General features: G+C 38.9%; 1 protein-coding gene across 4 annotated transcripts in view; it reads left to right on the top strand.

Annotated features, from left to right (window-relative positions):
• Nucleotides 1-26,943, top strand: part of LOC102305952 (sodium-driven chloride bicarbonate exchanger) — a 58,811-nt gene that overhangs the window by 6,766 nt on the left and 25,102 nt on the right. For 2 of the 4 annotated variants that reach the window (XM_005943385.3, XM_014340427.2), the window contains exons 3-10: nt 12,025-12,106; nt 20,266-20,409; nt 20,570-20,711; nt 20,908-21,068; nt 23,449-23,637; nt 25,685-25,773; nt 26,080-26,237; nt 26,397-26,484. In XM_005943385.3, coding sequence (XP_005943447.1) covers nt 12,025-12,106; nt 20,266-20,409; nt 20,570-20,711; nt 20,908-21,068; nt 23,449-23,637; nt 25,685-25,773; nt 26,080-26,237; nt 26,397-26,484 — 1,053 coding nt within the window. Of the gene's footprint in view, nt 1-1,242; nt 2,258-12,024; nt 12,107-20,265; nt 20,410-20,569; nt 20,712-20,907; nt 21,069-23,448; nt 23,638-25,684; nt 25,774-26,079; nt 26,238-26,396; nt 26,485-26,943 lie in introns of those variants that run through there. The other 2 variants (XM_014340426.2, XM_005943386.3) reach the window with 2 other exon arrangements.

Raw genomic sequence — 26,943 nt, 5'->3', positions numbered from 1 at the left:
TCTTATATAGCACCTTTCTGCTGTACTTGAGCACTCCAACTTGCTTGATTCATTCATTTATACATGCACCTTTTTCAAACCACCAAACTTCCATGTAGTAATTGAGCTGCTCTACCTCCTAAAGTACAACCACCCAGATTGTCTATGTAGGTTTTTAATAATCCAGGTCCCGGTATTCGTAAAAGCTTGACAAGAAGGTGACTGGACTTCTTTAAGTTTTTTTCGAGGACATATTACCTCGCATCCAAGAGACTTCAGTTGTAAAACCAAAAGGTGGAGAGTTCCAGGTATTTAAACCAAGTGGGGATTAGAAGTGAATGAAATTCAATGAATGTTGCAACTGTGTCTGCTGAAGTTTTCACACACTGCTTCTTTATTTGGCTTAATTATTAAATAAAAAACGAGATGATATAATACATCATGTGTTGTTGTAATAAGGTTATATTTGGCTATAAGTGACCAGTACTGGTTGACAGTATTGTAAAGCAGAGATGTATCATTGTTGTTGTCTTTGCACATACCGGTATTTATCTGTTTCTTTATAGATAAATATATTTATTTTCCTTTACCTATTATCAACTTGACTCCAATTCAAATGACCATTATTTTGTTTTGTATGTGAACTTGACTGCACAGCTCTAAATGCTGTACAACCCTGACATAACAGCAGGCTTTCTGCCAATTTGTCCAGTTTAAGCTGGAGAAGATCAGTGAGAACAGATGGAGGAAGCTTGCTGGAGTTGCCGGGGTTTGTTCTATTGAGAATGTTGTTATCTGTGTGAAATCTGTGCTCGACTTAGTGATCTAACTGTGCAAAACTGGCAGGCAGGGAGGAAGCCTCCCCACCTCAGCTAGCAGCCCAGACTGGCTGCACTCCTTTCCATGGTTAATTATAGCAGTGTCAGTGGAGAGGAGGATGATGAGAGCATGGAGGTAGGCAGAAGAAGAGGATGCAGAGCTGGTTGGAGAAGATGATTTTGATTTGGTTTTGATTTTATTGATTAGCATTCAAATATCTCAGTGAAGACAGAACAAAGATCTACCACAAAGCAAGAAAGCATGAGACAAGGCTAATCAAAAGGTATTGGCTGAAGCATTTGCTTATTACGCCAACCCTTTTAACAAAAGATCTTTTTGCATGCAGCTCCTGTACACAGGGCTCGAAGCAAATAATAAAACAAAGCAAAAACAAAACAAACAAACAAACAAACAAACAAACAAACAAACAAGAAAAAAAAACTTTCCACCTTAGATAAGTAACTACATCAAAGCAAGATGAGAGACAGATGGGTGGATGAGGAGAGGCAGGCTTATGGAAAATTAGATTGCATACTATAATTGTAATATGGCTGTCTGATCTTCACTTATAAATGTTTCAATGATAAGTGCTTTTTCTGTTAATGAAATCCTTCAAAAGTATCAGCTGACACAAACCACAAAGGTAGCACTACTGTAATTTCACAGTGGTCTCCGGCAGCGCAGCAGGAATATTTGCTTGTTCCTTTAGGATCTGCTTTTAGCAGATCACAGTTTTGCTGACAATGCACTAGAGCCAGAGAGCAGCTTCTTTGCCTCAGGTAGGTCATACATACACTACTGTGCATAATGAAACTGCAACGCTCCACCCTGCCTCTTACGTCCTCTGCTAGATGTATGTGTTGACCCGTAACTGTGTGAAGCTCCTTTCTGAGGATAGTGTTTTTAGAGCCCTTGCGACTTATGATTTAGGTAATAGAACAACAGAGCTTGGATGCTCAGCAGTACAACTCTGCACAGCACAGCACTGGTGATGTCAGAGCGCTAATCTCTCTGGGGGGATTGGCGGATGGACGCTTGTCAGAAACATTTGATGTTACCCTGGATGAAAGGCGTCGGAGGCAGTGGAAGAGGCACAGGGAGAGCTGGCGCGGTGCTGAAGTCTCTGCTTTTGTTTTTATGTTTTGTTCGCTGAGCTTTTTGGAATAAGGTTGCTGCCTTTTTAAAGCATGGGAAGAGCAGCTGAAAAGAGTGGCTGAGAAGAGAGGCGAGGGTTTGACTGAGATGCACAGACAAACAAGCTGTCTGCCTCTGTTATTCTCTCTGAGTCCTCTTACAACAGTCATAGTCATCCTGAGCTGAGTGGGGCTCAGGCCCTTAGCCTTAGCCTCTTATCTTACTATTGCTGCAAGCACAAGGAGAGTTAGCGGGCATCCTGCCCCAACGTTTCAAGAGGTGCACCATGCTCTCAGTGGACCTCAATAAAGGATTTATTTATCAGGTAGGCTTCTTTGATGTTGTTTCTGAGTTTATTCAAAGCATTACTTGCAATTCAAGCAGTTAGCTCTCACTGAGTTAGTTGACTTTTGATTTGTATACCCTGTTGTTATAATATTGAAGATAACCAGTAACTTAAAAACAATAGCTGGACTAAGGTTCGTATTTTTCCTACTGCATGTATAGTTAATAGCATGTTTGGTTCCTGTGGTGCAGAAAGGACCGGTTGTGCTGATGTGCACGCAAAAGGTCCTGAGGAGGCTGACAGATGTGGCTGCCATTCAGGGGAAAGACAGGAGCTTAAACCTGCTGTACTGACCCTAGTAATCTCTGATAGAGAAATGGGTGAACAAAAGCCAGGAATGCTGGATTTGTTTTAGCTGGAGTACTATGTCAGATATATAGAGTTGCCTCTGTCTTTGTGTGTGTGTTTACAGAATGCTGAATGCTTTTACCACTGCTAGCTCAAATCCAAACAGCTTAAGTCTCAGCCTCATCCACACCTAATGCCCCTGGAACCCCTGTGTTTACAGCAAGCTAGAAAGCAGGAATGTTTCAAGTATTCCTTGCATATTTTTCCAAGGAAGGCTGCTGATGCTGAGCCTGCTGTCATTGCCACAGTAACCATGGCCATCTGTAGGGATGAAAACCATGACAACAGAAGCTGTTGGCCAATCGCAGTGCTTGTGCAGCCACTGATAATCTGTCTTGGCTAGCTACCACCTATACAATCACTCTATAAGGTAAATTAATGTAAATCATCTCTACTGTTGTGAACATATCAGGAAAGATCCCTGAAGAATTCAGTAATGAGGTCACATACTACTTTCCAGAGAGTGATGTGGTAGTGTACACAGATTCCTGGAAATGAACTTGTGAGAATCAATAGGATCTGATTTATTCTGGCCAAGAATGTGGAATATAAGCTCCCAGACATATCTAACACTGACATTTAAAGATATCTTCTTTGTTGTTTTGTAACTAGTTAAACCCTCAAAGATATTGTGATTGGAGTATCAGCTATGTTGCATTTGATGATATTATTCCTGTTTCACTCTATATTTTCATTTCTGTGTGCTGGTACACAGTTTACAATGTGAGGATGAAAAAATTTGCTTTTATTTTAATTAAGCAAACTGTTAAAATTCTAAATGCAGGAGGTACTGTATTGTGAACATTTAAAGGATTTCCTTGAAAGTAATTTTCATCTTTCCAGTGTGGTGAAATTAGATGCTTGTCATCCTGAGGATTTTTAATTTTTTTTGCTGTAGCTTTCACAATTGACTTTTCTTTTAAAAGTGGCTTCAATAAAAACATGGCTGACATGGCTGAATTTCAGCATTGAAAAATGTTAGCCACATCCCAGCTTAACTTCTTTATATATAAAAAGGTGATTGCATTTTCATAGAATTTGTGCAGAGAAACACATTTGAGATAACACAAGTCCAGGGTTTATGATTCAAATAAAATTAGTATTCATCTATAAAATAATTAAAATCACAACGTTATCAATTAAGAGCACTGATTCATATTGTAGCTATAGTCTCACACACTGAAACTAATGCCTGTCGTAATGAGGACACATATGTTCCTTCTTTTAGTGTTACGTATGAACACAAAACTGACAACAAAAAGCAAAATTGAAAACCAACTAGGAGAGTTGACGATTGATACAGTTATTCTACTTTAGAAACATGCACATGTAGAAATGGAAGTTACAATGCTATAAGCCTGATTACTGCCTATTGGAGGTCAGGCTTTTGGCTGTTGGGTGACATTAGCATTTACTCTGCTTTAACATCACTCTGGGTTTTTTGCTAGCCTGGTGTTAGCATGCCGTCTGTTCAGATGCTTACAAAGAGCCAATGTTGTGTTAGCACTATAATGCAGTTGTTTCTGGATGTAGTTTGCACTCTTCTTCTTTTATGGAATGAAAATGAAATGAAATGTCCAAACCTAAACTCTGATATTTTCCTCCTTCCTGCACAAGAACTTTAATCAGCTGTTTGTAAATTAGCTGCTAAGAGAAAAATCCGCTAGCCACCTGTTGTGCAGATAACTTAAGAAACTTTGTTTCACAGGTATGGCATAACTGTAACTGTAATGTGATTATGTCTTACTTTTGAACGTATTACACCAAAAATGGGTAAGAGGAAATGTTTAGCTGAAACAGTAAAATGTGGGAAAGCACAATTGTAAGAGTTGTGTTTTTGAAGCAGGATGTTCAGTTAGCATCCTTTGAGTTCAAACAGGTCACATTTTAGTGTTGGCTGGGTTATCTTTTAGACTGATAGCAAAGATACACAAACACTAAATGCCTTATCGATGATTAAAGCTGAAGTTTTAGTTGGTATCACTCAGTAGGTGAATGTGAAAGGAATATTGTTTTGTTTGTTTGACTTTATGCTAGGACTTATTTCAAAAATTCTTAAAAGATTCCATTTTTTTGCGAAGAAATGGTTTACTTGAAGAGTTTTAGTCAGGATTTAGAGTGCACCATAGCACAGAAACAGTATTAGTAAAGGCTATTAATCATCTTCTGTGCTTATCCCGCTAGACCTCAGTGCAGCATTCGATGTAGCTGAGAGAGTAAAACACACTGTTAGTATTTCAAGGATGTTTGTTGCAGTAGTCTGATTCTTATCTATCTGACTGATTTCAATTTGTGCATGTAAATGGAAACCTTTTTCCACACACAAGATTTAGGCAAACAGAGTTATGTGTTGGGACCAATACTTTCACATTATTCATACTTCTCTTAGTTATACTATTATTAAAAAAATCAATGCCTACATTTTCATTGCTGACACCCAACTTTATTCATCAATGAAACAGGATGATACAAATCAACTAAACTACAGGCACATCTAAAAGACATGACAGACTATAGGCCTGGATGACCTCGAATTTCTTGCTAAAAACGATCTAATACGCCTTCAGCTGATCCAGAACGTTGCAGCGAGAGTACTAAATGGGACTGAAACCCTTATTAGCTTTTCTTCTCTGGCTCCCTGTTGTAATCAGGTCCAACCTAATCTTAAAGACCCTCATACTACCTTCAATTCAATGCAGTTTTATTTTTGTAACGCTAGATCACAACAACAGTTGACTCAGAGTGCTTTATATTATAAGGTAAAGACAATACTACAGAGAAAACATAGAAAATCTCCCAACAGTCAGATGACCTCCTTCGAGCAAGCACTTTGGCAACAGTGGGAAGAAAGAACTCAATTTTAACAGGAAAAATCCTCTGGCAGAACCAGACTCAGGTAAAGGCGGCCATCTGCTACCGCCAACTGGGGAAAGAAGACAGGACAAACACATCCGGTGGTAGAAAGCCAGAGATGAATAATTACTAGTGATTAAATACAGAGTGGTGTAGAAACACATAAACACTCAGTGCATCATGGGAATCCCCCAGCAACCTAGACCTTTTGCAGCATAACTAAGGGAGGATTCAGGGTCATGTGATCCAGCTCTAACCTCATGCTTTATCACCTTATAATCCTAACAGAGCGCTTCACTCTCTGACTGCAGGCTATGGTTCCTAAAGGGTGCTGCTACCTCCCATTATCCAAAGTATAATGGGAGGTAGTAGCACCCATCAACGTCTCTAAACAAACACTTTTAACCAGCAATATGTTAGAAAAAATATATACTTACATCAGTCTTTATTCTTCATAGCTCCCAGAATAAAATAAATTCATGTACTCTCCTCAAATTCTACAGCTCAAATTTGTGGTCTCTCTCTCTCTTTGCCAATCTGCCAAATGAGCTAGTTATGTGCTAGCTCCATTGGTAGCATTAGATTGGGTCCTAATCCCAGAGAAAAAAAAAATTAAAAATAAAGACATAAATCCAAGGATGAAACTTGTCTTCAACCCAATTGAATGAGCAAAGGTTCTGGGAACACAAACATTCTTGCGTGCACACTCACATGTTTGTACTAATTTACATTACATTAGGACATGACTCTGTCCTAATTTGTTTTGAGACATATTGCTGCCATTAAATTCAAGAAGGAGCTAATGCTTTAAAAGATTCATTTTCTGTATAACCATTCACTTTTCTGTTTTCTGTTGTAAATAAAACACAGATTTATGAGATTTTCATATCATTGTATCATCCGTCATCCGTCTTTACTGATATTTTACACAGTGTCCACTAAAATAAGCTGCCTATTTATGTATTAAAGTGCAACTTTATAATGTTTTTTTCTAAACCACAATCTACTGTGGCCACAAGCAGGATATAATTTGTGAAACTGTACACTGTTTCCAGATAATAAACTTGCATAAACTTTTATCCCCACTGGGAATGAAACATTATTTAGCAGAGGCAGGAACGTGTTGACCGGAGAGAGGGAAACCCATCTGACCCCCCCCTAACGAATCCTGGCCACAAGTATCAGTTACAAGACAACAGCAAGAGCAATGTAGTGTTTCCGTGTGTTTTAATTACCTCTGGATTTTGGCGATTTTGGCCTGCTCTTCTTTACAGAGAAGTGGACCAAAATCCCTCCTGAGACGTGAGCAAACCTGTTGACCAACTATAAGAAACGTTTTACTGCTGTGCTTGCCACCAAGTGCTAAGTGATGTTTCGCTTGGGGATCAAATACTTATCTCATTCAGTGTCATGCAAATCAATTTATAACAATTATGTAATTAGTTTTTGTTGATAATCTGATTCTCTCTCCATTAAAGTTGTACAGGTCACTTGGTGGGGGAAACAAGCTTCTATCCAAACAATTGCAATGCAACTCAGACCGACTGCAGTCAATTTCAGACAGACTGGGGAACTGCTGTCTAATGCAAACAGATGGCCAACACATTGATATCAATCCGAGTTAGTCTGGAGTTCAACTCATCAGTTGCAAGGTTGCAGAGCCATTTTACTATTAGATTTCCATCCTACATCAACTATGCCACTATTTGTGGAGGAATTTCTCAATTTCTGGGTCAAATCTATGAGGTTCTGGCTGGGCGCTGAATGTAGACAGTAACAGATTTCTGGTTTTCATGGATTTATCACATTGCATATAATTGCCAAATTGACGTGGATCAATCGTAAATTAATGAACACTGATAGTAGACTGTCTTATTGTAATTTGATCACTGTGCTTCTGCATCAGAGTTGGTCACACACCTTCTTCCCACCATAAATAAACCATTTCAAAGGCTACAAGATCACAAGTTTATTGAACAAAGTGGCAATAAGACCCCCATTGTTTGAAGTGTTTGAAGACCCCATTGTGCCGTGGGTCTTCAAACACTGTTTTCCATAGTGTGATCGTACCATTAATGATTTGGTGCTGCAGACCCTGACTTTCTACTAGTTGTCCACTTGATATACTATAACCTCCTGAGAACCAGCCTATTCATTTATGTCCTCTGTAATGGACATTTGTTTTTGGTCTATATCTTTTGACTAATGAAGTCCTGATGTACTAAAAAAAGACATTTCTTCATTTCTTAATGAAGCTTTTATTGTGAATGCATGTTTTGAGCATAGCATAGATATCTACATATTGTAGTTGAACATGGACGTTCTAGCAACCTCCGGCCTTAATATAGAACAAAAATAAAGATAAATATATCACAGCATGAGAAACTAAACCACAAACATAACTGAGAAAGAATATTTTTGGACAAGAACATCTATGCTTGTGAGGGAATGAGGGTTTTTTTTGCTGTACATCTACAGAACATACTGTAGATTGAATCAAAACAGATGAAGTACAATGTCAAACCTTCCTCCTGAAGGTTGTAACGCTTGGCTTAACATCACTGCGCACATGCTTGCACATGAAGACTTCACACTGTGAGGCATCAAAACCCCCTCTCATGCTCTCTTTGTGTCCAGGCCTGATGGTTTTTTTCATCTTTCCTCCTGTGTGCTGCTGTTTCTTCCTATTTTAACACTGCTTTGTGCATATGTGCCGCATATCCAGTACAATTTGTTCATACTATTTCTTTCACATATAATAACTAGTGCATCTAAAACTACAATAAAACTAATAAGCTGTAAAGGGAAAAAAAAAGCTACAAGGTGAACAGCTATAGATATAATATCTGTTCAGGTTAAATTCAAGTGTCTCTGTTCATCATACCATATCTACCCCTCCTCCATCTCCTCTAGAGTCTTGATCACGTGAGTCCTGCCCCTGTTCCCCCTGAAGCCTCTGTCACTGACCAGCGCATTAACTGAGAACCAGCTGATTTAATTCTACCCACAGTGCAGGGCCCTCAATCACTGATCCCATGGTCAAAGACAAGGCTTTATCCTGCTGGCAGATTAATCTCAACCCAGATTGGTGAGCTGGGATGTAGCTGTGTGTGCTGGTCTGGGGTCAGTAACATACGCCAGAAATACCGTTGTCCAAAAATAGAAGCAGGGACATGCAGGCAGGAGATTCTGGCTCATCTGTTATATTAAACAGAGTAAAGCTTTGTTTGGGACAGAAAAAAACAAAAGTCCTCATTTGATATTGTTTATTACATCATTTATTCTGTGTGGAAATGAGAGAAAATACAGGAGTGAAGCAGTCAGGACAGTAGGGTGGAACTCATTGTTTCTAGTTATTATATTTCTCTCTGGTTTTCAGTAATAGGTAATGAATATAGATGCACAAACTCCTCAACGCTTCCTGTGTTGAAAAACAAAACAGTTCAGAGGAATGGGAGAAAAGAAGTAAATAAACATACTCCAACAAAATACATGCGCCAGAAAAAAAATTGACATTTTGCCTCTATAATACTTTAGTTTACGGTGAGCTCAAGTTCAACTCAGTTAGTGAAAGGTGATCTTTCCAAAGGGCATTATTCCAAAAATCAGTCAGAAGGTTTGTCCAGGCACACCTTTACAATTTTAAGCCATGTTATTTTTAGAGAGGAGGGGCTTTCTCCTTTCGAAACGAGCTATAATTATTTAGTCTTTTTCTAATTGCACTGTCTTTAACACTTAACATGCCTAATTGCAGGCTGATCTTGTGGTGAATCTGTCAAATGACTTTAAATTAGGGTGCACAAACCCAGAACAAAGTTTTGGAGTCACCCTGTCAAAAAAACCAGTGAAGTGACCTTTGCAGTACTACAGATTTACTGTGAGGAAGAGTCGAGAAAGATCTTGTTTTTCTTAATATTCTTTGCTATTAAGTGTCATGTAGAGTAGTTGTTCTGGCTCCTCTGAGTCCATCCTGAGTGGAATTTCTCCATTGAAGAAGCTCTCCGTACACCTGTCTAGTTATCAAATATGGAGTATACACGGCCGGAGTTAGCAAGATTTCTCTGACAGATCATGGTCGTCATTATTAATTCCATAATTAACCAAACTTGGATATCCACCAACTGCCCACAAACAATCTCTAAGTTTCCATTCACTCTTAACAATACTAATAACTAATAAAACTAAATCTCCCTGCCAACTGCTCTCTATCAGTAAACCATTCACTTCTTAACTATTACTACTTTAAACTTGCCAAGTGTTGCCTGGGTTTGCTCTTTGGATCCACCTTTTGGCAAAGCATGACACCAGAACTGTTACAAACATTCAGATCTTCACTGCAGCTTCTACCAAGAAAGAAAAGGACAGGGATTATATCAGTTTATTAGTGTTTCTGTACTTTTTTGCTCCTTGACATATACACACTTTGTCTTGAGTGACTCATATGTGTGACTGTAGATTGAGGTGCAGTACATGGAGTCTGTAGAGGGTTGATTCTGGATGCATAGGCATAAATAGTGACAAAATGGAGACACTGAGGAAATGTCAGATTATCATTTACCATTTGCCACACTGTAAAAAAAATTGTAATATAAAAGTATGTTACTGTGTATTTTACAGTTTTGTACTGTTCTTCTAGAATATCATTAAATTCACATAAAAAGACTGTGATTTAACATTTCAAATGTAAATCAACGTAAAATCACTGTAAATGTAATAAAACATAATTTTCTTGTTTTTTTTAAATGTATCTGTCTTGGCATATTTAGATTGTTAAAATACATTCACAAATGTATCATAATTTCACAAATATTTGTCCGTTATTTGAAAGATTGAACTGTTAAATTCAAATGTAATGCTATGGAAAAATCTATAACATGATTTGTATAAACTTTTTTTTTTTACATCAAATAATAATAATAATTATTGTTATTTAGGGCGATGGTGGCTCAAGAGTTGCCAGTTCGCCTTGTAATCAGAAGGTTGCCGTTTCGAGCCCCAGCTCGGACACTCTCGGTCATTTTGTCCTTGGGCAAGACACTTCACCTACCACCTACTGGTGATGGCCAGAGGGGAATTATAAAGTAGAATTGTAAAGCGCTTTGAGGGTCTCAAAGCGCCTCCTTTGCATATATAAGTAAACATGAAATTTCAGACTTAAAATGACAAAAAGTAACTGTCTTAGTCTAAATGATTAACTTAACTCTCCAGCCCTGTCTCCAGTTCAGTAACTTCAAATATATGCTTCACATATTCATAGTTTTTTCCATGTCTAATTCATTAAAAGTTTTTCCTTGACCTTAAACAGGGTGTAAAAACTGCCTTCCTGCGTCACAGTCTGCAAAGATATTCTAACCATATAATGGTCAACATGGTGAGATATTTTGGAGCCAATGGGCAGCATTGCTGCCATTTTGAAATGTCCATGAAAAACTTCAAATTTTCTCTGTCAACAACTTATCATGCTATTGTCCTTTTTTTGGTGTAGTGTATTGAATTAGATGATTGAAGTCTGAAGCAACAAGGTATATTGGCCGTTTATTTATTTAGCAAACAGGGGCGTCAGTGGCATGCAGAAGCCACAACAGCCTGAGGGCCCTAACAAAGAAAAATAGACCGAACACAAATTTCTCTACTTTTTGTGCTAAGTTTATTTTTTTGGTCAAATACTATTGTGTGAAGACTACCAAAATGCTTGTTGATACTGAATAATTCGATGATTTGCACATTCATAGGGAATCTAGTAAAACACATATGATCTAGGAGCTAAAGACAAGACTCCTAATAAAAAGAGAGAGACATAGAGTGATAAGACGCAGAGTCAGAGGTATAAGAGAAAGTGACAAGGAGATAGAAAATTTATCGCTACGACCACTTTTCTACTACTAGCAAGCCACAGAAGTTGTCTCCTTTTTTTTTTTGTCTCCAGAGCATATGTTAAAAACACCACATTCATATTTCAGTGTTTTCAGTGAATATTAAAAGCACAGTGAACACTCAAAAGTGTGTTTTTTTATTTGTCAAGGTCAGAGCTATTTATAGAAGGGTGTTACCAGAAAAGCACTACTCTGTGTCCATTATCACCAGGCCTTGTTTCTTCCACTCTACACTGAGTGTGTGCTCTTGCTCCAGTTCCCAAGAAACTGGGCTTGGGGAAGGTGTGAGTGGGTTAGCGTTTACATGATTTAAAGTGTAAACACAATAAGGCGATCTTCTTAAAGGTGTAACTGAAAATGGTGTACTCTGGCATTCCATAGATGAATGTGCTCCTTCTAAATTGCAATTGGCTGTCTGTTGTTGCCATGGTAACAGTGACTGGATGTCAGCCTTAATGCTGAGTTTTCCTGTGTGTTTATTTCAAGACACATCGTCTCACTAGGCTGATAGCAGGGGAGGCAGAGAATTGTTGCATTTAGGGCAACAGGGAAGTGCTACACCTGTGAATTTGTAGGAAGATAATATTAAAAATGTGCATGCTACATACAAATTGTTGGTTCTTATTTTTTTAATGCTGAGTAATCACCTTTGCCTCTGTGTGTCTCCTGTAGAGAACTGATGAAGAGGCAATAGTGGACCGCGGGGGCACACGCTCCATGCTCACCACCAATTTTGAGAAGGAAGAACTAGAAGGTAACATCACTAAGTGATACTGAACATTTGCTTGATACAACAGAGGCCAAAATATTCAAATGTTTATTCCCAGGTGACTCAACAACTGCTCACACCAACATTTTCCATAACACTGATCAATTATATCTGTCATTTTCATGTGTTATATAATATCAATGTAATATATAAAAGCTACAACATAGCAGTGTTAACCATAGCAGAGCCTAGGAACACCAGAAAAGCCGCATATAATATCAGTCCACCTGTCTAAGTCATTGCAAATGGATGTTGGATTTTGATGTGAGTGCTGCTGCATCAAAGAGCACAAGGTCTTTTCTCTGCACATCTGCTTGCATCAGCATTTCAGATGACATAAAAGAGACAGAGGTGCAATTTCTGCACCAAACAGCATCCTGAATAGACAACAAAGTTCAAAGGGTTACAAAAGGGTTTCCTTTTTGTAAAAGTGGACTTAATTTTTGTTTAAAAAGAAAAACCTTAATAAATCCACAGGGAAATATCAGCAAATAAGAAAACATCTTAAAAATGCAAAAAGATCAGTACTCCATGACAATCATATAATGTAAGCAGACCAAACCTTGGGTTTAGTCCAAGACGATCTGGAACAGGCTCTCTGTTATGATATGTTTAAAAGTCATTAACTTTATAGTGCTAAGTAGCATCGCATGTTAAGACAAAGACTAACCTGACTATGTTAACAACAATGAGAGAATTGAATGTTGACTCACCAGTTTTAGTAATACAACTGTCCCCATATCAATTTTGAATTTATTACCTTTATTATTTGACATTTTTCTTTTGCTCTTGCTCTTGACGAAGGCGGTTGCACTTTTCTCCTCTCCGCCTCTCCCTTAGCTTCCCTGCTTAGCCTCTTATGTCCTTGTCTAGTCTCGTGTTTTTTTGTGTTACTTTTCCCTGGAACAGTCTCTCACAATCTGTTCTCTAAAACCTAAAAGAGGAATTATGGATTTGATCAACTGGTCCCTAAATGCAATTGACACCCCTTTCTCAACAAGAAGTTTGGGCTTGGGTGAGCCTGAGTGCTGAAGATATCTACCTATTCGGAACCATGGTAACAGGGTTCTGGCTGATCGGAGCTGGCTTGGCCCTGACTTATCGAAGAATTAAGAAAGCGGAACCGGCTGTTTTTTTGTTTCCTGTTCTCATTCTGTCCTCCCAGGAGCCCAGCATTAGTAGAGGTCTCTTTTTTTCCTCTTTTACTTTCCCATTGTAGTGTATATTTCAGTGGGTTTTTTTCTGTAACGCTACCAATCTCCGACCTGTATCCCCATGTGATGTCTGTGTCGTGTGTGTAAGGTTGGAGGGGGTGGGGTCCTATTTCACTGCAGGGCAACCTGCACATGGCGAATAAAGCCTTGATTGATTAAAGGTAGTGAACATTACTCATACTAACATGCTAAACCTGTAATTTTGCAATACGAGTGTAATTAAAAAAAAAACCCAAAACAACCCTGATGTATTTACATGTTTAGTAAGATGACCAAAGACAATCTAAACTAGGTGAAAATAGGCAAAATAATGTGGGTACATGAAGTAATTTTAGAAAGCAGCATACAAGACAAAGGCCTGTTAGGAGGCAAATGGTGAAAATAAATGTACATTCATACCGAGAGCATTAAAGAGTTTTCTGTGCAATAGTCAAACAATAGAAAGCTTTGGTACACTCAAAAGATGAGTTATTACTGAAGCAGAATTGGTTCCCCGTCAGCATCCACAGAATTTTTGTTACCAGGCAACGTGGATCTAGGTAGCTGGCAGAAATGTCAGTCTTTTATTCTGACACTCTGTCAGTGAGGCAGTACTTTCATCTCAAGGACCCGCATCTCTGGATGATGGTTTCCATAATTACTTTATTCTTGTCTGTTGCTGTGGTAACACAGACTCTTCAAAAAGCAGGAAAAGAAGATCCTCTGAAGTTATGTCACTGCATAACTCCTCCTACTAGATTAGTTCTAGGAGAGTTAATTATGTGTATTACATCACTGTTAATAGATCCAATTCAAATACAAAATTGAACAATATCTCAATAGAAAGTATTCCCTTAATGTGTTAAGTATGACCCCTATTCTAAAAAATTGGAATGTTGTGTGAAATGTAAATAAAAAAATATGAAAATATGAAAAGAATAATATGAGCTTGTTTTGAATTTAAATTTGAATTTGTTTGCATCAACATGTTACAAAAATATTCTTTCAACAAGAGTCGTAAACATTTGGGAACTAAAGAGATCATCAGTTGGACCTTTTGAGGAGGAATGTTATCTCATTCCCATCTGACATTCTAGGACTCTAGCTGCTCAACAGTCGTGGGTCTTCTGTCATATTTTTGAAAGGTCCGGACTGCAGGCAGGCAATTCAAATCCTGGGCTCTTCAACAATGAAGCTACGCTGTTGTAAAAGGTACAGCGTGCGATTTAGCATTATCCCTCTGAAATATGTGAGGCCTTTCCTGAAAAAGATCTTAACTACACCAGAGAAGAGCGGTGACGTTTCTGTTCACATGTTACTTCTTCTTTGGATAACAAAGCTTGTGGATAACATGGTGGACTGTTTTCATGAACAGCGATTTCTAGAAGTGATCTTGAGTCTATGTAGATATTTCCATGACATAATCATGGCTGGGTTTAATGCAGTGCCGCTTTAGGTTGAGAAGATCATGAGCAACCAATATTGACTTATTAGAGTGTCCCTTACACACAGAGACTTCTCTAGAGTCTCAGAATCTCTTGAGTATATGATATGCTCTATATGGTGACATAGTCACAGCCTTTGCTGTTGATGAGCATTATTCTGAAAGCTCTAGATTTTTATAGTGGTAAATCTCTTCCACTTTTACTTAAGAGAAGCTCAGTTAACTTAATTAGGTGCAAAATGTTCCTCCGGTTATTTCTTTATCACCGCTTACTTTTTGTAATCTTTTGTTGCCCGGTCCCAACATTTTTGAGAAATGTTTGCTGACATTAAATTCAAAATCAGAATGATATAATTTCTCTAACTGTTCAAAGTCAAGGAGAAATTTCGCCACCACCTTCCCCTTTTTCACAAGGGAAACATGGTCTTTTGATAAGCTGATGTCCTCAGTAATCTCTTTCATCGCTCAGGAGCTGTTGAGGATGGAGGACTTTCAGCACTGGGTATCTCACCTACAGCTGGATGTGAGATGTCTTCTCAGATGTATGCCTGATAGGTCTCTGTGAGTGGGGAGACCCAGAAGTGTTCGCTGTTGGTGACCACTTGGATGTGGTTGTTATGAGGAAAACTCTGACAACAGGTGCTTCATTGACTGGGTAGGGGGGTATTTTCAAGAGAAGGACCATAAATGGCACTTGTTTGAAGTTGCTCCTTCAAACAAATATGTGGAGGACAGTTTTTCTGGCTTTGAGCTATTTCTTGCTGCTTCTGAAAATTGTAATGTCTTGTTAAGGACGTCAATGCAACAGCAGTGGTGTATATAAACTGTCAGGGAGGCTTTCTCTCGGTGACATTACACAAGTTGGCTCACAGCCTGATTATGTAGAGCAGCAAACAACTCCTCTCATTAAGTGTGACGCATGTTCCTGGTGTGTTGAACACTGGAGCGGATTTGCTCTCCAGAGGTTCTCTACTCTACAGGGAGTGGTGACTCAATCCCAAAATAGTTTACCAGCTTTGGGACAAGTTTGGTAAGGCGTCCGTAAATCTGTTTGCATCATGCAATGAATTATTTTCTATAAGAAACGAGGGCGAGGACACAAAATCTCACCTCACCCATGGCTGAATGTGCTGCTACATGTGTTTCTCCCTTTCAACCTCAGGGAGCAGTGACTGTCTCTGATTTTAATTGCTTCTCATTGACCCAACAGGTCATGGATGACCATCCATGGCCTGTTGGGTCAATGAGAAGCAATGAGCCTGTCTGCTCCACAACCAGCAGTGGCCACTGCCTTTGTGACTCAATCCCAAGAGGGTTGAGGGACTTAGCGTCACAGAGACATAGGCAGCTTTTTCAACCACATCCAATGCAGTTAGTTCTCAGGGCCTGGCATGTGAAAACTTGAATTTGAATGAGTCTGTTCTTCTTCTGTGGGTCATTGAGACCATTCAGAGTGCAACAGCTCTTTCCACATGTTCACTTTATGGTGTGTATCTTAGATATGGTGTTCAGATAGTGCTCAGTTCCAAAGCTGTTATGCTTCCTTCAGGATTTGCTAGATAACATGTATTAAAATGTATTTGGCTGCAATTTCAGCCTGTCATGTTGGCTTTGGTTGTGCACCAATTGGTCAGAATTCTCAGATAAGGAGGTTTATGAAGGGAGGCCACTAGCTGAGGCCTCCTGCCAAGCCTGTTTTTCCCTTGTGCGATTTACTGACAGTTTTAGAGGCACTTTTAGAGCTGCCTTTTGAGCCTTTAGAATGTCTTTACTTAAAGGAACTTTCACTCAAAACACTCCTATTGCTGTCTAGCTAAAATCCGATGTTTCTGTATCCTATGCCTGCCTTCGTGTTTAAGGATAGGGAGTCTACCTATAGCTGTCCCACACTGTAGCTTTTAACTTTTCATCTCCTGTTTTTTGCTGATGAGAGCCAGACGTGGCTTCACTTTGCAGTGTCTGAGCTTAAAAATGTAACCAGAACTAAAGGAAAAGCAACAAACTCCTTCCTGGGATCCTTCTTACAGAAGGAATCATGTGTCCCTCCAGTGGTTGCCACACTGGAGTGCCAGGGACTGCAGCCTCCTGTGTACCTGCATGCACATTACACCAGGAGAATACCAAAGGCTAGGTCACACACCTTTTTTAAGAGTGTTTCTGTTGGGGACATCCATACAACTGCTAGCTGGGCAACCCCACACACATGATTTAGGTTTTATTGCATTGATGTTACCGCACCCTTGTCACACTTAGCATGTTTACTATTATTAGCTGCATGCTGACTTTAGTCTTGTTGACTTTACTCTGCAATATTCTATATTGCATAAAATTTGGAGCAACACTGAAAGGAGTTCCCAGAAATACTTGTTTCATGTTTGATTAACATTTGATATGAAATTATAGCAAGCAGCTGCTTTAGGAAGTTACTGACATTAGGAATATATTCTGTAAATGTATATTTTACAGAATTTTGAATATGAATATATTTGAAATAATCAGCTATTTTAGCTATTTGAAATAGTCTCCAGTTGGCATCAAAAACTGAGATATATATAAAGACTATCTCTAATCAAAGAAAACTTTGCAATGTCAACAAGTACAAGAGGTTGCCACACATGACATGAATAAACTGAGAACATAAACTGTACTGCTTCTTCAGAGGCCAAGGCAGTTGTATGATAAGACTGCAAAACCCAGCAAAAGCCAATCAGAATTACTTTTGTCAGTAGTCACGTAATCCTACACATACATGAATACACACCCATGGACTTGAGGATGTGGACGCTAAAACACAGCATGTCACACAGCTGAGTGAATTCAGGCTGAGGCTGACTGAAAGCCAGTGAGATGTGGCAACAGAAGAAAAGGAAAAGAAACATCCTATGACATCAGCAGTAATTTAGGCCTGGAGGACAAGTGCTATTTTTGTAAAGTCCTTCACTTGTGAGACTTGCTCATGAACTCTAAAGCTCTCTTGCTTTCCTGTTATGTGTTCCTCAGCTGCCTAGGTCCTGTCTGTTCATATATGAAATTTCCTGCATATGCATAGTCATTCTCTCCTCGGCTTCTGACATGCATAATTCAGTCAATGCTGAGAACAGTTTGCATCTGCAACAGTACATGCTCTGTTAAGAAGATAGCCTCCAAACTACAAATCTATTCTGACCTGTTGTTCATTTTCTCATCGCATCCTCTGAGATCTAATTTTTTCTCTGGATTCCTATTGGTGCAGGGTGTGTACTCTGAAATGATCTGATGTTACTGTGCTCCTAGATGATTCATCTTTTGTCTTTTCATTGCTTAAATCTGATTAGTATGCTGTGATGAGATTAGGCATGTATCCAAGCAAGTGAAAACAATTCAAGGCAATCACTGGGATATTTTTATCTGACAAAATATACAATATACAGTACCGAAAATATACAGTACCGAGTTTTTCTGATAATCAATCAGATATGTATAGGAAGTGTATTCATACTTCAACTGTACATTGCAAATATAATAATAAATAATCTTTCCTCCTATATTAAAAAATACACATATCCTGAGGATTTAAAATACTTGAGAGAACTTACTCATGCTAGCATTACTGGGAATTACTTGTACAGTTGAAATGTTGTGTTGAAATGTATGACTGTGATGCACACAGTTTTCACATGAACACTAATTTCAAATGCATACTTTCACTTTAATTCAGCATGTATACTGTTACAAACAAAGTGATATATTTAATGGTTGCTAATGATAAATTATTTATGAATGAAATAACCTTTTTTACAGTGGTATGCAAAATGGGTTTGATCTTTTCCTCTAAAGGTGAATGCCAACAAGAGTGTTGTTTTTTCAGTAAAGTAGACATGTAAATTTGTACAAAAGTGCTAGTGCCTTTGATGGGTTGATGAAAACAGTATAACCTACCACTTTCCCTTGTGTCATCTTTCTGGTGAGAAAAGAATGACTTAAAGTAATGCTCCTTTGACGCACCCTATTTTGTGGCTCCCTAGCATCAAATTTCATGGGGTATATCCATTTGGTGTCACATTATGCCGGACAATGTGGCGCCTCATATGGTGGTGAAGCCAAATAAAGAGAACAGCGTGTGCAGAAGTATTGTCTGTGTCCGGACACAGAGCTGAGAGCCGGCAGGAAGGCAGCAGCGGCCAGCAGCTCGATTGCAATAAAAGAGGAGAAAGTCAGCTCGCATTATCTTCTCACTGACCCTGCGAATGCGCACGTACATACACATGGACATTAGAAAAAGGCCTTTGTGCTACATTGTACAATATCCTTTCACAATCTCCCTTTCATTATCTGTTCTGTATTTATTTGATGAAAGTAAGTAATTACAAAGATATTATAATGTCAAAATCATTTCAACTTGTGCAAAGATGACCAAAGACCCTAGAGGTAGTAGTTCGTTAAATAATGTCTTTGTGGTTTTTACCTAACAGACGATGGCATTTACTTCTCTATATTACTGGGCAAGTTGAGCATTGTTATTTTTATTTATGTACAAGCTACAAGCTATGATAGCTTGTTTTTATTATTTTTTTCTAGACCCGTTTTTGAAATATGATATAATAATATAATTTTCTTTATTAAACCAGCATTTGTGAGAGTTAAAAATATGCCAGTATGGGTTCTTTTTATATGCATAAAAATAGGCTAAAGTCTAAACTCAGCACTGCAATTCTATATGTGATTTACTTCTACTTGGGAATGAAAGGTCTATAAGTTGAATTAGATGATGTGCATTGGTATATTTAACCAATGTACTCATTCAGCTGCTGTCCTAACACATGTAGCAACGTGTTCACCTGTAGAAAAAGGTTTAGGTAAAATAATATTTACAAGTTTTCCACAAAGTTTACAGCAAATGACTCAAAATATGGTGGCTAAAGGCTAAAGGATGTTTTCTTTTCACTGGAGTACCACAAGGATTGTTGCGCAGTCCCATTTTCTTTGTATTCTACACCAGGTCTTTTGTTTTATTTATCTGTATGGGTGACCTCTGTCACAGTTATCATGCTAATGATACTTAGCTTTATTTCCACAGGAGGTACGTACCCCCAGTTGTGCCAGGGATCTAACAACATTAATAAAATTTCTGCCACGTTTAAATATAATATAATATAATATATAATAATTAGTTTACCCAGATGGTAAAAGTGTTTGGTTAGGCAGTTATAGAGTAATGTAAGACTGCACAATGCAACCCAGCTGTTTTATTTTGCATTTTGATTTTGAAAAGATAATACAGATTTTACATGAATAATTAAAAACATTCACTGAAATAATCAGGAAATTTCCTGATAAATAAAAGTTTGTCTCTAAGAATTAAACTTGTGACATTTTGGGCTTTTACTGAGCTACTTCTTAATCTTGCCACATCCCACATTGGCAGTATTCCTGCGTATGAGTCACTGGTGAGTGACTCACCGATTAGGTCTGTAAAATTTTAGATCAATGACACAGCTAATCTTCATCTTTTTCCATCTTTTCTCTAGGTCACCGCACTCTATACATTGGGGTTCACGTTCCTCTAGGCAGGAGGTCGCACCGACGACATCGTCACCATGGACACAGACACAGGAAGAGGTCCAAAGAGAGGGATTCCACAGCTGAGGATGGAAGAGAATCCCCATCACACAGTAGGTTTTGGTTCTAAAATGCTGATTTAGATTACACATTTTTACAGACCCTGGGTTATGTGCTTCTAATCCATGTCTTCCAGTGGTATTCAAATTCTTAATTTCTTTGGCTTTTTTCTTCTTTTCTGTGCTTGTCTTCCACCTATCAAACTTGCTGCAGCAGACACACCAGCTCAGAGGGTGCAGTTTCTGTTGGGGACTGAGGATGGCGATGAGGAACACATCCCCCACGCCCTGTTCACTGAGCTGGACGAAATCTGCCTCAGGGAGGGTGAGGATGCTGAATGGAAGGAGACAGCAAGGTACGCCTTTGTATTTTTTCTCCCCTGTTGTGCTTGAGACTTTGAATTGTTTCTATCTAAATAAAAGCTTATTAAATGATGTGGCCAGAGGACTATGAGTTAGCAATGTGATAAAACATAACGTACACATCAAAACTAAAAGGAAAATACAAGGCAAAATCGAGGAATTTTTTTGTGTGTTTTCTTTTGGTTGCAGGTGGCTTAAGTTTGAGGAAGACGTTGAGGATGGTGGTGAGCGGTGGAGTAAACCCTATGTAGCCACTCTGTCTCTACACAGTCTCTTTGAACTTCGCAGCTGCATCATGAATGGCACTGTGATGCTGGATATGAGGGCAAACTCACTGGAAGAGATTGCAGGTAAACACTAGATGAAGTGATTTTTAAAAGGGTTTATACGACCTTCATGGCACAAAAACATGCAGCAGGCACATTTGTTCAAAATCTACATAATAAAAAAAACAACCCCCAGCTAAAACCTCATCTTTAGACTCGTGTTTGGTTAACTTTTTGTTTTTATGTTGGCTTTTGTTGTGAAGCTCTTCGTGGTGTTTCTCTTGAAAGCTTCTTTGCTCAAGTACTTAATATACTCGAGCCACTCTCCCAGTGCCAAGTTCTATTTTTGGACCACACTTTGTCAGTCTCTGGTACAACAGTTTTCTCATGTTCCTTCTTTCTGATGTTGCTTGTCAGTTGGGATTTCCACACAGTTGCCCTCTTCTGCTCCTTGACAGCCACCTCTGTGTCTGGTTGCTGGTTCCTGTCTGGAACTAGAAGTCCCACAGGAACTTTGTGCTGGTGTTCTCAGCCACTTTTGATGGCATGTCCCATTGGGACATGGGGATTTCTAATCCACATGCAGCAAAGATGTTCCTGTACAATATCCCAGTGACTTGGTTATGCATCTCAGTATATGCTGTCCCAGCTTGCATATTACTTCCTGCTACTATGCCTGCACAGACTTCTGCTTCTGTGCTGTGCTTCATGCTAGCCTTTTCCATCCACCAATAGAATGTCTTGATGTCAGCCACTGCCACTATCCATGATTAAGTACCAAATCCACCCTTTCCTGATCCAGATGCTCCACATGCTCTAGGCTTAGCCTCACTTGCTCTTCTGACTGTCCCTTGTTTCAGAATTGTGTGCCAAAGCTTTTGTTGCTCCACACCTCTCTGAAACTTACTACCACTTTACCTCTGCTAGCGAAACTCTATTACCGGTACATAATTTAAATCTAAGATCATAACCCAACTGTTCACAGCATATCACATGTATTTTTTTTTTAATTTTAGCTGTTAATTGTGAAGACCAGTGTAGTCTGTTCATTTGCTAAAGCAGAGAGATCCAAAGTGTAATTAAATAAATATTGTCTTCTTTGAATGATTGTTTAAAAAAAAATGAAACCAAGAAAGAGACTATTGAGTGAGCTCCATTGATTCATATCAACAGAGAGAGCGGTACACTGAGCTGCAAATTCATTAAATCATCTCAATAGAAACCGCCTGCTTGACTTGATCCTCACTCTAACAGTTTACCCACATTGTGCGCAAACAGAATGAAGGAGTACTGTACAATACTTGACTAGCTGGCACGTCCCATTTCACATTGACCAGCACCTTTAAATCTACAGTAACCAAACACATCACAGTTCAGAGGTTACTCAGGATGAAGGACGAAGAAACTTTCCTTAATTTTAATTGTAGCTTATACTGCTGTAGATGCCATATGTTGTAATATAATGTTCATTCAGTGGTTTGATGTTTTGATGATCTGTTGATCTCATTCTCTTTGGGATATTTACACCAGCAGCACTACTCTGTTTTGGTCCTGGCAGATGGCCGCCCCTCCCTGAGCCTGGTTCTGCCGAAGGTTCTTTTTATTAGGGAGTTTTTCCTTCCTACTGTTGCCAAAGTGCTTGCTCATAGGGGGTCATATTATTGTTGGGTTAATGTATGTATTATTGTGGGGTCTACCACAACGACAAAGTGCTGTTGTCGTTGTGAATTGACGCTGTATAAATAAAACTGAATGGAATTTTAGGATTTTTCCTACATTGATAAGATTAGGAAATGGATTGTCATCTTTTTAACCAACCAGATGACAGGTTGCTGTATAACCATGATGTGACCTCCAATTGAGTTTAAGTTGTTGTGTAGCAATTACAGTATTTTTTAGCAGGCCTTCATGGTACAACTCCTCACTGTAGTCTGCTTACTGATCCAACTCTCAGTTCTAAACCTATACTCAAGCAAATAATTTTAATTTCTATTTGCCATTGGCTTTTATACATTTTATTTTGCAACTGCTTATTAATTTGTGATCTTTGCATCATTTCCTGTTTTTGTATATTAAGGTTAGGGTCTCTTAATTATTAAAATCACTGATTTAATGGGTTTTATTGGGGTGGAGTCCAGGTTAGCATGCACCATAATATGCCAGAAGAAGTTCATCCATAAGGACAATACAGAGGACCATTTGATCTGCTTCAAACTGTGTTTTAGATTTAGAGGTCTTCAAACTGAATGCTTTATCTGATTGTGGTAAAAACTGTTCTGCTGCACAAATCTATTGTATGTAACCTGGTTTGGTGCGATTAAATCAGGTCATTTTTTGTTGGAATAATCAGCTTAGTATTGCTGGCTGCCACACAGCACCGGACACCAGCAGCCTTTGTGAATTCAACCATTTTAAGGGGTATTACGTTAAACACAATGGCGTTTGTGTGTGTTTTCTTCCCTAGACATGGTTCTGGATCAGTATGAGGCATCTGGCCCTGTAGGTGAAGATGCCAGGAGAAAGATCCGTGAGGCTCTTCTCAAACAACACCATCACCAAAACCACAAAAAACTGGCCAACCGCATCCCTATTGTACGCTCCTTTGCTGATATTGGCAAGAAGCAGTCTGAGCCTCACTCCATGGACAAGAATGGTGAGCACAGAACATGTACAGGACACCCACACATACACCTGTCTGTAGATGAGACTGCAAGCTTTTATGTACTCTGTAATGTCCTCAGCTACTCACGTGTTGATGTTGTAAACAAATATATGCAGTATGTTTCTGTTTAATGCTATTATTCTTTGCATGACGATCCAATAATTATCCATCTCGACGTGCTGTTTTACTGCTGTTTGATATCTCATTTTCTCCTCTTGTTTGTGTTTCTCCATGTTTGTGTATGTCTTTCTTCCTGTCTGCTGTATTTTGCATGCATGTGTGCATGCGTATATTTAACTTACCCAGTAAATGGCCTCTGTTATCACACTTTAAAATCTCCTAAATGTTCACCTGAAAAAACACTCCTGACGAGCACTTCACCCAGAAAGGCCTTTTCTTATAGGGCTTGTAGGCAGCGTGTTTCTTGTGTGTTATGCTTGTCCACTCCTTCTTCACCTTTGAGTTCCAGCAGGGGCTTTGATCACATGACTCCAGACATGGTCTTTGGTGAAAACAAAACCACATGTCTTAGTGTCCTTTAGGCAGTTGCACAAGGCTACTGCCCCATCTCACTGGAAGACACAGATCAGGAAATCTGCACGGGCAACAAGATATCCTGAAGGCTGATTAGAAAGTCTGTAGACAGTAGTAGTAAAAAAGAACGTGCTAAGGATAGGAGAGTAACATTGTGATTGGTTGGATATGGCTGGTTAATAATCATGACAAAAAAGAAAAGAAAAGCTCAACATTCTTCAGTTCAAGCAGTTTTCTCCCTGTCCAAGGCTCACTGTCAAAATGTTCTTCCAGCTTTTCTACTGTTGAGGCTTCAAAGTGAAGCAATATAAAGAGTTGAAATGTTTACGTTGTTGCAGTTTTGTGAGTTTTTCCACATCTGGGAATAGACTTAATTGAACTGAAGAATCACAAAAGTTTCTATAATACTCTCCCCTCCTTGTCACTGTCATCAATATGTTTCTTAAACAGAAACCATAAGAACTTGTAGAGCAACTCTAAAAAATAGTCAGTAATGACTAACAGCAGTAACTGCTCACTAGTCTTTATTTTGCTGCTTTTGGGGATCAGCTTTTATAAAGAAATGTTTGAACATTTCTTTATAAAAGCTGGGAAATACACTTGTGCTCCTTTTTGGCAACTGAATAAAACACGGACACTGCTTTTGAATAAATGATATGCTAAAATGATTCCTTTAAAGGAGGAGTTCAGCATAATATCATTGTTATTTCTGTCTCTTAAAAATGAGTCCAAAGCCCACAGGCTGTTATCTTCCCTTGTCGGAAAGGCTGGAAACAGTGAAACAACTTGGATTATAAATGTTACAAATTAATATGTTAATTGTAGATTAAATAAATAATGTATAGCGCATTAATCGGTGGGCTTTATCAAAATGTGGTGATGGGAGTGTTGTAGGCCAGGAGCCAGCTGTAAGCCACACTAGTTTCCATATTAAAGCTACAGTTTCTTAGCTATAGTGTCGTATCGAACAGATATACATTTCATTGCTGGAACTCCTTTAAAAGCAGCACCATAGCACACTCACTTTAAGAGTTGACATTCTGAGCAAGGCATATTTTTAGCTTTTTTCTTTAACTGTTTTCATTAACGCCCACAGTTGCAAGGTGAAATCTTTGACTTAAATAAAACAAAATGAATAAGGTGCTTTAAATGAGCGCTGGTTAACTGATGCACATAAATCTGAACTGGAAGTTAAAGATTGCACCTTATTTTAAACTCTCTTTAAATGGTCTAGCAACAATTTATATATTGCGCTTTAACTCACCGGGTACACTCTGAAAATGGGTACAATATTATTTGTTTCATCACTGGGGCTAAAGCTTTTGTCCTCAATAAAGACTCAGCACCTACAACAAAAGGGACCAGTGCTGTAACCCTTTTTCAGAGAATGTAACTGTACCCTGTAGTCACTCCCTGGAAATCTCTGTCTTTGTGTGGGAAAGAGGTATTGGGATAGGATGAGCCCCTGTGAAAACTGATGTTGGTTTCCTGCTCTACCTGACAGGGCAAACAGTCTCACCTCAGTCCCAGCCAGCCAACAATGAGGGCAAACAGGACGTCAGCCGAGAAAACAGCACTGTTGACTTCAGCAAGGTTAGCTACCAGACCCACCACTGATCCTGCTGTTTATCTACGGGCATTGATAGCTGGACACATAAGTAGTGCTGTATATTTAACCAAGCCTGGGTTACATATGAAATCACAACCTTCTTACCCTGGGAAACTGAGTGGAATTTAACAGGAGTACTTCTTTCTTCTCAAAGCCTGATTCTTGCTGTGTTGTCGATTCTCATTTATAAGACGTTCAGTACGACTGCATCTACATCACTGTGTTTTTAAAGCAGACCAATAAACATTTTTACTTTATAATAATGTGGTGGTTTTCTTTTTCTTTTACAGATTGACCTCCACTTCATGAAGAAAATCCCACCTGGTGCTGAGGCATCCAATGTGCTGGTAGGGGAGCTGGAATTCCTAGAGCGCCCTGTGGTGGCCTTTGTCCGCCTAGCTCCTGCTGTACTGCTTAATGGCCTGGCTGAAGTTCCCATCACCACCAGGTAATAAACAAATTGTTGGCAAAGCCCTTAACTTGCCTCTGTCTCCTTCTTCCTTTATTCTGTGTGAAGGCTGGATAGATGAGCCGGTTAACCTTTGAATTTCTCATTAAAAAAGGATTTGACTTTTACCAAAAACCTTTTGTTCTTTGTCTTGTGCAGGTTTCTTTTCATCTTGCTTGGCCCTCTGGGGAAAGGTCCACAGTATCATGAAATTGGCCGGTCTATTGCTACACTGATGACTGATGAGGTGAGGCAAGAATCTGAAGAAAGTAGCAGGTGTTTAATGCTGTGTTTTAGGATATTTTAACTCTTGCAGTGATTCTAGGCACAGTGAGATAACATGCAAAAAAGCTTTCTAGATTATAGGTTTTTACTATTAAAGTGGAATTGCTTGTGTATGTGAAGTAATGTTTAATTTCCATCCATCCATCCATTCGCTTCCGCTTATCCTTTTCAGGGTCGCGTGGGGCGCTGGAGCCTATCCCAGCTGTCATAATGTTTAATTTAATTATCATAAACATTATCTCCTTAGTTGATCAAATACAGTAGAGTAGGAATAGGAACGCAAACTGCAATCATGATAAGAGATAAGATAAGATAAGATAGAACTTTATTAATCCCTCGGGTGGGTTCCTCTGGGAAATTCGACTTCCAAAAAAAGCACAGCAACGACCGAAGTTACAGTTACAGAATTGTTATATATATA

This window comes from Haplochromis burtoni, unplaced genomic scaffold, assembly GCF_018398535.1.
Source record: "Haplochromis burtoni strain Fernald_Lab_line unplaced genomic scaffold, NCSU_Asbu1 Contig_368, whole genome shotgun sequence".
In the NCBI taxonomy this organism is placed as follows: Eukaryota; Metazoa; Chordata; class Actinopteri; order Cichliformes; family Cichlidae; genus Haplochromis; species Haplochromis burtoni.
Note: the sequence above shows the minus strand (reverse complement) of the source record. Positions and strands in the feature narration are given on the sequence as shown.